The sequence below is a fragment of the Metopolophium dirhodum genome, chromosome 7 (assembly GCF_019925205.1).
Source record: "Metopolophium dirhodum isolate CAU chromosome 7, ASM1992520v1, whole genome shotgun sequence".
NCBI lineage: Eukaryota > Metazoa > Arthropoda > Insecta > Hemiptera > Aphididae > Metopolophium > Metopolophium dirhodum.
The window spans coordinates 22,540,546-22,557,570 of record NC_083566.1 but is presented as its reverse complement, the minus strand read 5'-3'; the positions used below and the strand labels follow the sequence as shown (position 1 = coordinate 22,557,570).

Sequence of the window (17,025 nt, the reverse complement as noted above, 5' to 3'; positions counted from 1 at the left end):
TTTACAACTCGACCCACATTCTATCACATTCTATAAGTAAACAAATCCATATAGCATAATAGGTATGACTGTATAAGGTGACAAAAATTAAAATAATAATATAATATGATACCCTTTTTGCAAAATGTATAACAACAATGCACCTCTAATATTATAATACTAGGTATGTAATAATATACCAATGCTGTATCACACGTCTCACACGTCCCCCCCTCCCCAAAAATCTTTTTTTTTAATTATCGGTAATTTAGATTATAATATTAACAACGTCATCTATTAGGTAAGTATAACTATAAGATAAATAAATTATCATCTCGACAACGGTTATAACTTATAGATAACATTTTTATGCCAACTATTGTAATTCATCTTAAAAAAATAAACGTAGCACGCCGCTCAATATTTTCCACTTCAAAGAAAATTTAATATTTATGAATCATAAATGTATATTAATAAGTAACCATTAATTGTATATTATATAAAATATAGCTATTACCTAGTGGGAATTGGGTGATTTTATTCGTCTTTATTGTGATATACATGCGTTAGAACAAATCGATTAGAAAAATAAAGTATCTGTACCCATTTCAAAACATATTTATGTTAAACGTTTAAGAAATTAATTTGATTTTAAACCAATTTTTGATTAAGTGAGTAAAATTGCAGAAACGATTTCTTACAGTAACAAGGAATAGTAGAAACTCAAAAACACAGAGCTAGTTGTAATATTCTTAGTATTTAGTAATAACTGTTGCACTTATACTACAAGGTTTTTATTAATTTTTTTTTATCCATTTTTAGATGACTTGCTCTCTTCTTTTAATTAAAGGTTTAAATCAAATTCAGATATTTTAATTTCACTCGCTTGTTACCTTCTAATTTCTAAAGTACGCAGTAGCCAGTAATCGTTTGATGATGTTAAACTGGCTTATGATTCTTATAAAGATGATTTAAATTCCAAATAGTAGGTACCTACATTAATATTTACCGGGGAATTTGAGTAAGTAATGAAAAAAATTAATTGGAAGACGGAAAAACAGCGTTAACTAACCTACTGGGTGGATTATTATTTTTCCCTGAGGCATCTTTATCTTAATGTTTAAACATTATTGAAAATAAACTCAATTTTACCTGTGAAAACAGCTTCTCTTTAGTCTAAAGCGTACCTAATTGATTTAATGGTTTGGTAACACCTATTTAATATATTCATAGGGACGTTGAAAAAAATATCGAAAAAGGATTGATTATTATATTTCTCTAAAAATACAGGTGATTAGGTTTCAAAATAGAACTTGATTATTATTATTTTCTTCGTCATTCCTTATTTAATTTAATTATAAATTTTGGTGCCAAGCTATTTAATTGTAATTTTCACTACCTATAATAAAACAATATTGATAATTATTATAATATATTCAAATATAAATTTATATTACCTACTTAAACGTTAAAACGATTGTTTTGTGATTCTAACGGTAATTATGAAATTAGTGCCTCCCACAAAATACATTTCTGGCTACGGTTCCTAAGTATAGGTATGGAAAATTGCAATATACTAAATACATTATACATTTACCTATGTATAAAATAGGTGTATATTAGATAATTAGTGGATTGCCGCATAGGCTATAGTATTATTATAAATATGTACAAATAATGAGTAGTTACTAGTTAGTAGGTACAATAGTCACTAATAATAGTTTACCGACGTTCAATAAGTTTTTTTTAACTAGTTTTAAGTTGTTAATAAGTAGGTAGGTACCTAATTTCCCTATTGGCACTTTGTAAAATATAATACTTACTAAACATCACGAATTAATGATTACTTAATGATTGGTCGTCTAAAAATTGTTATATATAGCAGAGGTATTCAAAAATTTTCATCCCATAGCTCCTTCGAGTCTTCACAATATGTTGAAGGCTCCCAATTTATTGGCGACTTTTTAATCAACGGTGACGGTCATAGTCCATTGATGAATACAATACAGACGATAACTATGACTTAAGTACAGGTATTGAAAGATAACTTCAAATTTTCATAATCGGTACCTATAAGTAATATAACGATTAAACACTATATTTAATATTTATACTTATTTATAATTCTTCGACGTGGCTCCCTTTGCCAACTAACGCGGTGCACTATTCGAATATCCCTGTTATATATAGGTATCGTCTTAATCAGATGAATGTGTGAAACATCGTGGATTATAGATCAAAAATCACACGCTGACAATATTCAACTATAGGTTAGGTTAGGCGCCTACCTACTTATATATATCATTGTCATTGTGTTCTGTTATTAAATAATACCTTCCAACCAGTAGGTAAAAAGCGTAGGTAATATGGGCTAGCTCCAGACAGATTGAACGTTTTTATTTTAAAAATTTACCTAATATTATATTGTTTCTAAAATTATGAAAAAATACATATACTGTGTTCTTTAAGTATGTTGAAATCATATAGCAGAAGAATAATCATAAAGGTCATTAAAGTTCACACTTTTTTTCACGTTTTTAGATTTCATTAAAACCTCATACATTTATCGCAAATACAACATCATTTATTTTATATTCTAAAAAAAATGGTTCTTTACTTTTCTATAAAAATGTCAACTTAAAATGTATTTTTTACTTTTCTGTTTTTACTTGTATTGTAATTTTTCTATATCAAGCAGCATCCTACCTAGTTGATGTGTACCTTCCAACACTTTAAACTATAAGACATAAGTAAATATTAAATGAAATGTTAGCTCCTAATATATTACGGTTCCTTCATAGGGCTTAACTTTCAACTTTTCTCTACAATTGTAACAATTCCACCAAGTTTACATGCCTACATGCCTAAACCGATTAGTTTTGAATGCATTGTCCGATATGATATATATTTTATAAGATCAGTCTTCCACTGGGTCCGGCCCGACAGAGATCATCGACACACGGATGCCATCCTCAGACTTTGCAGGAGTTACTTTCAACATTATTATTATTACCTAACGTAATATGTCAATATATTCATATATATAGGTACCTATAGTATGAAATCCGTAAGGAGCTGCGCACTGCTCGATAGATTTTCCAACCAATTGATTATAATTTATAAATTTATAACGCAGAGGCGTATGCAAATTGTCGATATTCTTGCAACAAACCTTCTTCTCCTGTCTGCGTATAACTCGACCTATATATGTATATAGAAATTCACGTCACTTCCACATTAATAGCACTCTGAATATTCTCGTAATTATTGGCTATACGATTTGTATTAATTAAAAAAGGAGGAACAGACTATTGATAGGTAATCGAATAAAAATGTTTTGCCTATATGTTTTTGGTGAACAATCGGCGTGGTAATAAATTTTGTTCGTAGAAATACAAGAAAAATAATTATTTTATTACATCAGTGACCATAATATTATTAAGGGGGCTGGAAGTGCTCTGTTTCTAAGGAGTAAACGATAGGCAATTAGTTTATCAGTTGAAGTCGCGTAGTGCTGTACTGTGAGTAGTAAATAAACATTTGTGTGAATGTCCAGCGGCCAGCGCGCCACCACTACTACCCGCATATTCAATAACGGTGGGATATTAACTATAATTTCCGGAAAACAACTAGCGGTTCGCACGCGCATGCACAAGTCACGGCATTTGATGAAAAAATATATTTTGTTCCAACGAGAAACTAATTTTAATCAATCTAGACCTAAAAGCCTGACAAAAATACGTCAACTCAAAATTATCGGATTTCAATTTTCGAAAAACATTTGAGTTGATCGACCTTTTTTCTAGGTTATTATAGAAGTCGATTTTTGAATGACTTTCTTAAAAAAGACACTAAACACTAAAGTAAAGCCGGGTTCACACTACACGAAGTCGTGTGAACTCGGCTTTAATCTAAAAATTTAAAAACTAAACTAAGATTTAAGAACAGTTTTTAAAGAAATATCAAAAATCGATTTCCACGATAACCTAGAAAAAAGGTCGATCAACTCAAATCTTTTTATAGAATTGAAATCTGATTATTTTAAGTATGCGTAATCTTGTCAGGCTTTTAAGGTCTAAAACGTGAAATAAATACGCCGCTTCCGATCCCCTTAACGACCGAATGAAAATCGCTGGGTAGACCACATAGTGTATCGGAAACGGCGGCCGGTAAACGTAGACCGCATATTGGAAGACGGCCTCCAAACAAATAAAAGCCTAATATAGATGGATAGGTAACAAAAATAAATTATTATCAATTATATGACTTATTATATTATAATGGAAAGAACAATGTTCAGTCTTGACATTAGAAATAATTACAAATGGGGTGAAATGTCCAAGAAAATGCCATCTTCAAGACTTTTAGACTTTAGTATAATAGACAATAGTATATCACACTTTATATTAATATTCAATTTATTTCTCAATTGTATGTTTCTATAATATATATCAACTTGCGGACCGCAGACACATTTTTTAGGGATCCTAATGGCTGCGTAATTATAAAATATATATTATAGTTTTTACATTACATTTTTATAATAAAATTACGAATAAAGATATTTTTGGATATTGTCATTATAGTAAACGTATATAATATATATTATATGCGTGTCTCCTTCACCGATCGTTATGTTGAAAGCCCATAGGAGAAAAATTAATTCCGAGAAGTTGACTGATAGGTACGTTAGACGCCCACCACGCTGATGCGTTATCGTATGTCAAAAAAACGGTAATCGGAATAAAATTCCCCCGACGAACAACCCCGGAAAAAAATCCCCGACCCTAGGAAAAGAAATCCCCAAACTAAAATATAACTCACAAGTCACAACCACATGCAAATGGTTGAACAAATATTTTTTAAACGTTAATTAGTCTCTATAATTACCACATTATTAATATTTAATTACAAATACGTATATTATATCATTCAAAAAAATTATATTTAGTGATAATAGAATATTAATAATAATTTAAATAATATTTTGTTTTAAATTACGATAATATATTATGTGTAATTCAATTTAACGACAAAAATTTGCAAATTATAATATTGTAGTTTAAAATTCTAGAAAATTATTTATAATATTATATATATATTAATTTTTTGAATGATATAATATAGTATAATATAATATAATATAATAAAATATACGTATTTGTAGTTAAATATTAATAATGTGGTAATTATAGATACTAATAAAATTAACGTTTAAAAAATATTTGTTCAACCATTTTCATGTAGTTGTGAGTAATATTGTAGCCTGTGGATTTTTATTCCGAAATTCCAAAAAAAAAACGGTATCTAAGAAGTTCCTATGTTTTATTACTATTACAATAGTATGATTGTTATTAATTGTTAACGTGTGAAAAAGTCATTGGGTATTTAAATGTTTTGGACCGTGGGCAGTTTGATAAGTTTCAAAACGGACCCCGTTAATATTATATTCATTAAGTGTAATCACAAAATATCTTATCAAAACAAGTATTTGAAAGTGGTGCAATTTCTGACTTCAAAGTATGTTATCGACAAAGTACCTACCTAGTGGCTAGCATACCAATATTGTTATTTCTGTTACATAAAAAAAGTTTTGTTTCTTAGAAACGACACTGTTTTATTACTATTACAAAACAAATTGAACTAATATACTTAAAGAAAAACACAATTGTATTGGTCATGCAGAATTTTAGCATTGTAAGACAGAAATCAGAAATAATTTACAAATATGATTAGAACACCATTTACACCTTTAATTAATTACTGATGTTAAAAAAATATTTTTTCACATTGTATAATCACTGGTTTGATTTACACATATCGCAGAAACATAAAAACAAAATACAAAATATATGTATATTATTTTAGTTTGAATAATTCATTAGGTATAAAGTAAAAAACTTGTATTTCTATTTCTCATATGCCTTTCCTTAAATTCTATTAAAAATACATAGGTACAATCACATAATAAATATGTATATAAATACATATTTATATATTAATAAAAATTCCTTTATAATTAAATAGCATAATTCCTTTGAAACAAAATTCTTTAAATACATTGAAAAGAATTATTTTTATTATAATAAATAATCATAAATCATCACACATTAAGATTTATTGGGTTCTGAAAAGGTATCTCTCATCTATAAAAATCTACATGACTACGTATAACAATTCAATTAATATAATATTAAGATGGAGCAAAAAAAAAAAAATAATATTAATAATTCGTTCTAAAGTATAAAGCAGTATTGCAGACTTAATTAAACATACATAATTATAAACGGATAATAAATGCATAATACACTGTTTAAAATAATATTGAGTTTGGATTGCTTCATACCACGTATGATTTGGAAAACTAAATTAATATATTTTTATTTTTATTGAAAAATAATAATTATAGGAACATGCATCATTTTTATGTCGAAGAAAATAAAAAAAAATTGTTTAAAATTATAATTTCAGGTAGCCAAACCAAAATATAAAGCCTAAATGATATAATTAACAGTCATCTCAATGGCAGTGATAATTTACATAATTAATCATTGATAATTTTACATAAGAGAACATAGATTATTTGAATATAAGATATTTCAAATAGTTACTGTATTTGTACTTAAAAACCTGTCATATAAAAAATATTCCTTCATAGAAAAAAAAATATATATTTATTTATTATAAATACTAATAGAACGAGCTTAATATGTATGGCAAAAAAATTGTACTTGAATGTAATTATTTATAAAGAAAAATATCAAAATATCATCACAAATTGAAATATGCTTCTTAAGAATAATTCCAAAAAATGAACGAGAGTATATCTTTATGACATTTCCCAAGATGTTAAAAATATCAATGTTATGGGAAACAAAATTCAAAACAATAAAAAACGCATTAAAAAAAAATAAATTTCGAGATCTACAACACAATTTCAAACCCATAGAATGTATGAACAAAACACTAGAACATTTTATAATAACTACCCATAAAAAATGTCACTTATTTTTAAAGTTCTTAAATGCCATGACCTTAAAACCACTACCAGAAATAATCGTTTTCACGTTTTGGACACATGTTTCAGTCTTAACGCATACAATTCTTTACATTGATTAAAATTAAAAATGTTTTCATAGGTAAAAATTACACTAAATATATCTACATGATACTAGATAACCCATCAGTATAGGCATAAACAATTTAATTACACCCTTAAATCATAAACAATTTGTTCTATTTAAATTTATTACATTCATTTTATATTAAATAAATGTACCATTAATGGGGTTATGTATTTTCATTAACCAATGATTAAATAAAATACCTATTCAATTAGGTTAACATTTTTAGAAATTTTTTTAAATAAAAATCAGAAAATTACACAACTATGGGATGGGTTGAGGACCAGTAAAATGTGATATGGTAATTTCACCCAAAAAGTTACCATAGCTATTGCGCCAATATCACTAAACTATAAATATGAACACAATTTACGTTAAAAAATATATAATAATAAAAATAATAAATACAACTTGTTCTTTTTTTACACTCGCTTGATTTTTTTAATAAATACTTAAAAACCTTGTGCGACCATACACATTCACTAACTTATGAAAGTAATTAATAAGTAGTAGGAAATTATTATAGGCATACAATTTGTGACAAATGCCGAACAATTGATATAGTCATAATTTTTAAAAACAATACCCAAAACTCAGAGTTTTCAGAATAAACTAAAATGTGTTTGGATAATGTATAATAATGGTATGAAACTGAGCCAAGTCCGATGTATTTTTTTTAATACACGTTAGTATATAGGAATCATATTTGTATCAACTAATTATTGCCAACATTCCATCAAGAATATAATATTGATTATAACAATACAAATTTAATACAACTCTCATCACAATAGCTATGAATAGGAAATTAAGAATCAAATCAGGAACGTTGATAATAACAGTCGAATACCAGGTTTGGTAATAGTAACAGAATACAGATGAATAACAGCTTACACAATCATCATTAAAATCATGTTATTAAAATGTAATAACATTTTGTTTTCCTTCTATGGGGAATTTGAAATGTACTTAAATTGAAAAATATTGTTATGTTTATGATTACATAGAATAATATGCTAATCCCATCTAATTAAAAATTCTTCTGACCCATCTGGGTTAGTTCTTTTGCATAATATAGTATATTCTTCACCATTAGCAATTCTATTACTAGCACCAAAATACGAATGTACAAGAGTTTTAAGATCAGCTGTAGAGTCTACAGCATTCTCAGGTGAACAAGGTCTATTTACAGAGTGACTGTGATTTGCAAAGAAATCTGAATAAGATTTATACATTGGACGACCATTACAATTGGTCTTAGACTGGCGTTTTGTTGGAGTCAAACCGCTATTCTGTAAGCCATTTCGACGTAACCTCTTGCGTTTAACTAAATACTGTCCATTACGATCAACACGCAAATCTTTTTCACTTAAACGTCGTTTGGTGGTGCGAACTTGTGGTTGAGTAATTACAGGTGCTAAAGAAAGTGGCAAAGTAATTGATGAAGCAGAACGAGTCTCACGAGGAAGCGATGATCTAGCAAGTGGTCGTCCATTCAATAAACGGTTGACACTAAGTCGAAGTCTCTGACTACGGCGGCTTTGAAGGTCCGTTGTACGCAACGAATCAATATCATCTTCATCATCAAGGTCTTCATCATCATCTGGTTCATCTTCACTAGTCAGTTCTCCTTCAGATGCCGATATATATTTTTCTGGAGTACTCTCAGTTGAACTGAGATCAAACGGTGATCGACTTTCAGGAACTTTTTCTTTTTTTATTGATTTCTAAAATTTAAATAAAATAAAATTGAGTCAAACAAAACCTTAAATAAATATTACTTTAACTTTATTAGTAACCACACTCGAACTTCGAGAACTTCGTTTATTTGTCTCTATTTGTTGTTGCCTAATCCGTCTTTCAATTACAGATCTTGGAACAGGTACAATTGGACTGGCACTTTTAATACATACCTAAAACACATAAATATAAGAATTAAAAAAAATCAAATCAAGCCATGGTAGTAGGCATCTAAAACTATGTCAATTAACATAAATATACAATTATTATTATTTATTAGCTATTGCCAATAGTGATATTATATTAATGTTATTTTAAGCACACATATCAATAATAAGTGCAAGTTATTTAATTGTTTTGTTGAAAAGATCATACAAAATAATATAAATAATAAAAAAAATTACTGCAATTTGGAGATGAGCACAAAAAAGATAGGCAATACTAAAAATACATAATTCAAAATTTGTATTCATAAGTGTTTGAAAGTCAAATATTGACAAAAATAAAATTAATAATTATTACATGTTGCCATTCAAAAAAATATTAATCGTAATGAATTGAAGCTTGTACGTACATTATTATTTTCTATAGACAATGAAATTATTAAAATATTTTGAATAATTTTAAGCTATTTATATCATGAGCCTTTTCGTACAACCTGCCTTACGGTATATCGGGATTTACTAATAAGTCAGTAACAAATTAAAATAATTTAGAAATAAAAAAACAGTGAAACCTTCACTAACGGACACCTCCCAATAGCGGACGTTTTTTAGGGAATGGGGGGACATTTTTACTACTTTTCAATAGAAAAACCTCCGAATAACAGACATTATTTTAATAGGGAGTTTTAAAAATAATGGTAAATCCCTAATTTTTATTTGAAAATAATACATATTCACATTTTTATGTACTCTCGTAATAATGTAATTACGATAAAAACCTCGTTATGTGATGAAAAGATTACGACAAATTGAGTTATCGGTGAAACAGTTAAGTGTTATGACAAATAATAATAATTAATAATAATTTTAAAAATATCAAAATGTAATAATTTACTATCCCCTATAAATAACGGACAAAATTTTGGTGACCAAGAGTGTTCGCTATTTAGAGGTTTCACTCTATATGATTCAATATTATAAATATTGTAATGATTATAAATGGATAATAAACCAATGTTAGCTGATATAAAGATGTTGATTGTTGATATTGGAAAGTGAGATAGGAGAAATTTATGCTTTTGCAAAATGTTCATTATCAACAATTAAATGTTTACAGTTTTTGGTTTAATAGAATATATAAAATGCTCTATGTAGAATAACAGATCAACATAGCAAATTTACTTATATCATTTTTTTACAGTGAAAATTAAAACGTTCAATACTTACATTATGTCCAATGGATGGAAGGCCTTTTGGTAACATAACAACATGTGAATCTTGATGTAAAAATTTCAATCCTTCCACTGAATACATTGACTCGGTAAGTCGTTCATTTATTACAAGATCAGTCCTAAGATAATTTAAATTAAATGTTTTATTAAGTATGCTATTAACTATCCTATGCTTTAAGTATCATACTAAATATTTTCACAAAAAATCAAAATTTTTAAATAGTGATGATTTGTATGAAACATTAATAAAAAAACTATGACTTTTAAATAAACATCTTATTAAACTTAATTTTTAATTAGGTAAGTCTTAAAGGGAACAGATAAGGTGACAGTATTATCAGAGACCATCGCCACTTTGATATTCTTACAGAATATAATTTAAGAAAGAAAGCTTTTGTATCGGTTTTTGTTAGATGAACTAAAATAGAATTTGATATTATTAATAAGTTCTACAAATTGATTAATTAAATATTTAAAAAAAAATTATTTCAACTAATTTTTTGATTGGTTAAAATTAAAGTATATACAACTTTTTTGATATTATAATACTTACTTTTTTGGAGGTGGTAATATACTGAGGTTAAGTTTATTGCGCAATTGGTGATGCAAAAGATTCTCATTAATTGGAACTTCTGCGGGTAACGTAAAACGTGGGGGCTTAGGTGGCAACTTCAGTCGGAGTCCCCACATGTTGGTGGGTTTTTTACCCTGGAATTCAAACCTACTGTAAAGCAGACAAATATAAATAGTTAAATTTAAGTATTATAGAAGATAAGATGCAAAGCAATTAATAATATATATATATAGTTTAGTTTGCATTGTCATTTTTTAAAACTGAAACATACTATGACATAATATGTTAATTGATAGTTAAAATTATATACTAACTGATTGGTGTCTTTGAGCAGGGAATTGACAACATAAACTTTCCTGTCATCAACAGGAACATTAAGAATCTGTAAACAATTATAATACCAATATAATGATAGCAAAATACATTTTTCAAAAGTATTTTAATATAAACATTATATTCTTAACTATAACTTATAGTTAAATCTATCAACAATTTATAGAGGATACTGTAAAACAGATCAGTGTAACATATGTGATATGTGATAAACTCAAATATTTGTTTCATAAATTATAAATGTTGAATAATAAACTGATCTAAAAAGAATTATCAATAAGAGCAACATCAAAGCATATTATCCTGGCGCTTAATTGATAACTCTATATTATAATACATGCTATATGGATACATTTCCAAAATACAAATGACTTTTTTAAAACACTTCAGTTAAAAAAAGTAGTTCCACATTTTAATGCAGCAATGTGGTGAAAAACTATAATTTAATTATGAATATGATTAAAAATTACTGGAAATTACTTATAAAAGGTTTGATTAATATAACTGATTCCATTGCAGTACATGTCTATGAATTAAACAATATGTTTTATGTAAAATATATTGCATAAGTAGTAAAAAATGAGTCATATGTATAACAAATAAAGAAAGTTTAGTTATAGTTTTTCTAATTTTTTTTTTTTCTAAGTTTATATCAAAATAACTGATTTTATGAGCAGAAAATTACAAAAAATATTTACTATGAAAAATAAAACATACTTTAGGAGGTAGATACATTGAAGTCCAATGATTATCTAAGTATGGAAGTATATTTATGTCCACATCATAATATTTCTGTGGTTTATAAGCAGTCATATTAAAAAGGGCAAGATGAACTAAATCCGACCATTCCATTTCAATACGACGTACAAACTCTGTACCTACATTGCACACCGAACACAAAAAGACATAGAACCTGAAACAAAAATATTTAAAGGCAAAATTAAAATGTAATAAGATTGTATGAATTTTTCAGCCAATAAAAAGGGAGTTAATATAAATAAAGCTAACATTTAGATAATCAACATTTACTATTACTTACTAAATAAAAATTAATGTTAGACATTTTTTATATATTTATCTACTGTCAATTTACTATAAATAATAATATTTGTGTTTTTAAAAAAAGTTAATATTAACAATCTATACTCCTTTTCAAAAGAGAATATACAGGCGACCACTTTATGTCTAGCGGCGCGCATTCCCCACAAATTTCCCATTGTTAGCACTTAGCATGATCACGTAGTTCTCGACGTACCAATCAAATCATTCGACATGCGCGAAAGCGGTATATTCTCTTTTGAAATAGAGTATAGTTAATTAACAAAACATTAATTAAATATAAAGGTAATACCTAACTAGTTTTTAAATTGTCTATAGATTTGTTCTCACAAATAATTTTATTTAAATAGATTATTTTAGCTTACCTATCGCCAAGATACAGAGGATATATCAATGAAGTGACACATTTTTCATGAAACCATTGTAAACATTTACCACATTGCAGCATATTGATGAACCAGTCACCAGGTCCTCCACAATAGCAATAGGTTCCTAAATTGTTAATACGGTGATGTATATCCCATTGTAAAGCATTCAACTAAAAAAAAATAATTAATTTAAATAAAGATATTAATTTGATTGATTAGTAAGGCTCGGATTTCAATGTATTTGCATATTTTTTTTTAATGCTTGACTCAATGCAAGTTTAACATTTATTCTAACGTTTTTAATGTGATTTTCAATTTATTAGTAATTTTTACCAGCTTATTGTATACGTAGTGACAAAAAAAAGCACAAGATTGAAACACATTTATATATATTCTTTCAAGTTTGTACTATAATAACATCAGGTTATATGGTTTTAAATAAAATTAAAGTTCTAACCAATTAGTTGATTATATACAACTTTTATTGAAGAAACCAATCCCATATAGCACATACTAATATGTTAATTGTACACAGTTTGTGTTTCTTTGCTCAGTATTACGTGTTTTGTAAGAAGAATTTTCTTATCATGCAATAATATTGTATCAGTAGTGCGTGTGGCCGTTATCGGATACCATTACTTGTTGTTTGTGTGGTTTCACTAAGTGTTTACATTTTATTATTTTTTCAATACACAGGGGACATTGAACTAAAATTTTAAATCCATGTAGCGTTTACGAGGAAAAGTAGGAGTGTATAGTTATGATATTTTTTTCATTCATTTTGTTTTATATACTTAAAGAATTTTAATAAAATTACATGTTAAACAAACAATTACATGTTTAACTTTTATTGCACAGTATTAATACTTATTTAATTCATCGATATATCGCTTTTGTTATTTGAAATAAAAAATAAGATTATTTTAAGTAAATTTATTTTCTTAAGTACTTTTTGATATGGCATTTTTGGAGTTTATAGGTCATTTTTCAAAAGGAAATTTAAATCCGAGCACTGTTGATTACCAATAAAAATTTAGAATCCTAATAGTACAGAAAACATACATCATAAGGTAGTTTAACAACTTTTGGAACAATTGTGCTTGATACAGAATTTGTGACTTGCAGTCTATTAATCTGTTGTTTTTCTTTACATTGAAAACATATCCATACAGTAATATCTGTAACTTCAACTTCCGGCTGCAAAAAATAGAACCATTATTTTTATAAATACATATTTTAACGGTTAAAATAAATATAATTAATTGCATTAGAATAAAAACATGTTATAATATAATATGTAATAAATATTAATTATACTTAATAACAATTTAATAGAATTATCAATACTCCACACATAGAAAAACCAAAAAATAAATAATTACCAAAGAACTTTTTATTGCTGAATTAATTTAAATTAAATTTTTTTTTTAATAAGACAATTATTATACATATATTTAACTATAAAAAGAAGAGTATTCATTTAATAGTACTAATATAAATCAAAACTAGAGCAGTAAGTGTTAAAACAAGTAATAAAAATTGATGTCACTGACAGAACGCAATAAATTACAATATATAAGACATAAGATATATAGTATTATTAATACATGTTATTAGTCAAATTATATAAATTGTATGACACCCGGGATGGATTATGTAATATTTATAAAATACAAGTTCATAAAAATTATTGAAGATTTGGGCACAATTTCTTATACACCAATGAACAAAGTCTACAAAGTCAACATTTTTTTATTATCATGCATATAAGTTTATAATATAAAAATTACTGTTTAAAAGGTTCTAGAACAAATTTTAATCAACTAGCCTTTTATATATTTTTTTAATAGTAGGTAGTATAAATTATATTTACCTTGTGACATTTACGATGGTATACATTAGCACATTTATCACATACACAAATATCATCTGGCATAGCCTCGATATTGCACACATTGCAAAATTGGGTAGTGGTACTCGTACATGTCATCCGTGTAACATTTTTTAAGAATACCCATTTTACTGTATTATCACCAAACTTAACTAAGCATTTAGATTCTTTATACCTCAACTAAAAGTAAAATAAAATTTAGTTAACAGCAAGTTTATAATTAATTGAAAAACATATAATTAAATATTAATTACTTTTGCTATAAATCCTAAATAAAATCGTTCATCATTTAGATGAACCAATACTTCTTCTCCACAAATATAACTCTTGCTTTCAACAGTTGTACTATCAGGAGTAGGGGCCTCGGGGCTCTCCCTTTTTATCTAAAAAATAAATAATATCAATGGTTAGACTAAAATCTGTTCGACTCTTCAATAGATCCTATTATGTATAGTAAATTCAAAAAAGGATACTTTTGTATTTATAACTAAGTGTAGGTAAAATCCCTTAATAGGTAGGTACCAAAGCCCCAATTAGGAATTTTGGGGACCCATAAGTTAAATTATAAATTCCAATTTTTTTTTTGTTAGGTATTTTGTTTTTTTATATTCGATTTATATAGGTATTAAGATTGTAAATAAATTATATCATAAGTCTATAAGTAATTTTATTATTTAATATTGATTGATAAATGATATAAATAAATTGTATAATATAACTGTATTACATAGTTGCATCTCCCTCCCCCCCCCCCCATCACCCTTAATAGAGCTATGTTAGGTACATATACATATTTATATATATATTATTAGTATTGGTGGAAATTTTTACCCCATAAGTTATTGAAAATGAAAAATTATTATATTTAGGTAGGTGCAACGTCTTATTTGAAGGATGGAAAAATATATAGGTATTTATGGTTTCGTTTGATTTTAATAAGTTCAAAATGTTCAAATAACCATAATTCAATCAATAGGTAACTAATAAAATAGCAAATTTTCAAAAACCAATATATATTATATAAAAGCCAAATGTATTATCAATATAGTTTATACTAAAAATTGTATAATAGGCATAGGAAAATATAATAGGTATTGAATAATATTACCATATTAAATGTACCAATATTATAGATTTTTCTTTATTTAGATTTGATTTTTGAATAATTTTTAAAAACAACTTGAAAATGTTAAGATTTTTCTATTTTCAAGAAATATACATAATAGTTCAGTTATAATTGATTAATTGATAACATTCGTGTTATTTTCAAAGATAGAAAGAAATCAATATTGAGAAAAACTCTTGATTCTAATTAAATTATTTAAAAGTTTAAAAAATGTCAATAAATTTCTCACAGATTCCTTTTTGATCTGCAACATTTTGTCAGCTATCCATTGTCGAATAATCCTGCAAATAATAGAATATTGTTAAAAACTATCAAATGGTATCAATTACCTATAAACAACAAGTACTTTCTAGCCAGGTACAATAGATGTACAGAATAGTCAAACAATACATTCTACTCTGGACAAACAACTACAACTTTTCTGTAGATAGACTGTCAGAATGATAGGTAGTGAATAAAGCGTCAAACGCAAGACCAGTGATCTGAAGTAGCGGACACGGTTGTTGTTACTCGTAACTCGCACAGCGTTTGACATACGGAAACGAGTGTCTGTAAACAGTCTCGAGCTTTCCAGCTGTAGAATACCTACGACCACGATTAGGCTGACTTTCTCACTCGCACACACTAAACACAAATACAAACACTACCTATAACATTCACTGATGAAGCTTATACAACACATCCATACAAATATTTCACACACATTTCCGCTTCGTACACAACATACTCAACTTGCCGTCATCACCGGGTAAACGATACGGACGACTAGCCACCCATCTCCGTCGCCAGCGCAAGCCTTTTCACCGGTGTTCACGGCCGTCCACCGTTATCCCTGCGGCCTAAAGCACGGGGACTGGACAAAGGCGTCCGGCGGACAGACAGAGACTCGCTACCTTCGACATAGTCCAGGACACGCCGTGTCCCAACTCACCATAAACGCAAACGACGACGACAACGGCGACAACGGCAGCAGCGATCCAATTCCTCGACTTCTCGTCAGCCTTTTGATTACATCTTCGATTGGACCGCGGCTGGGCTCGACGTCTGCGGTTGTGTTCATGGCCCCCGTCGGATCACTGAACTGCGGCCGCCCCGGGTGGCACCACTGCGCCGTCGCCGCCGCCGCCACCGCCACCTGCCGACCAGTGTTATCAGTCAGCCTTGGTCGGGTGGGCCGCCTCTGAAATTGTTTTTTCTTCGCGAAATGCCCAACAGAATAATATCAGACTGCATGCAATTTACAATGTTTTTTCCCAGTGTTTACGACATAATAACAATGTTGTCGCCTACCCACAGGTACCTACGTGGCTACGTGTATTTCTGCGTGTTGTGTAGCTTATAATTGTCACGATGTGTTGATATTTACAAAGACTGTGCAGTGCACACGACTAATTATTATAGAACCATTTCAATAATAATAAATAATAATACTCAA

General features: G+C 28.0%; 1 protein-coding gene across 2 annotated transcripts; it reads right to left on the bottom strand.

Moving 5' to 3' along the window:
• Positions 1-5,587: 5,587 nt before the first annotated feature.
• On the bottom strand, positions 5,588-16,679 carry LOC132949014 (polycomb protein Pcl). 2 transcript variants are annotated; one of them, XM_061019754.1, is made up of 12 exons: positions 16,522-16,679; positions 15,820-15,871; positions 14,719-14,847; positions 14,447-14,644; positions 13,636-13,770; positions 12,571-12,743; positions 11,864-12,059; positions 11,128-11,195; positions 10,793-10,963; positions 10,235-10,358; positions 8,885-9,016; positions 5,588-8,830 (listed from the first exon to the last, which is right to left on the bottom strand). In XM_061019754.1, exons 2-12 carry the CDS (start codon positions 15,841-15,843, stop codon positions 8,120-8,122), a joined length of 2,061 nt encoding a protein of 686 aa, XP_060875737.1. In that variant the 5' UTR covers positions 15,844-15,871; positions 16,522-16,679; the 3' UTR covers positions 5,588-8,119. The 2 variants fall into 2 exon arrangements, with proteins under 2 accessions (XP_060875737.1, XP_060875739.1); XM_061019756.1 differs by lacking the exon at positions 16,522-16,679 and adding an exon at positions 15,937-16,463.
• Positions 16,680-17,025: the final 346 nt, after the last annotated feature.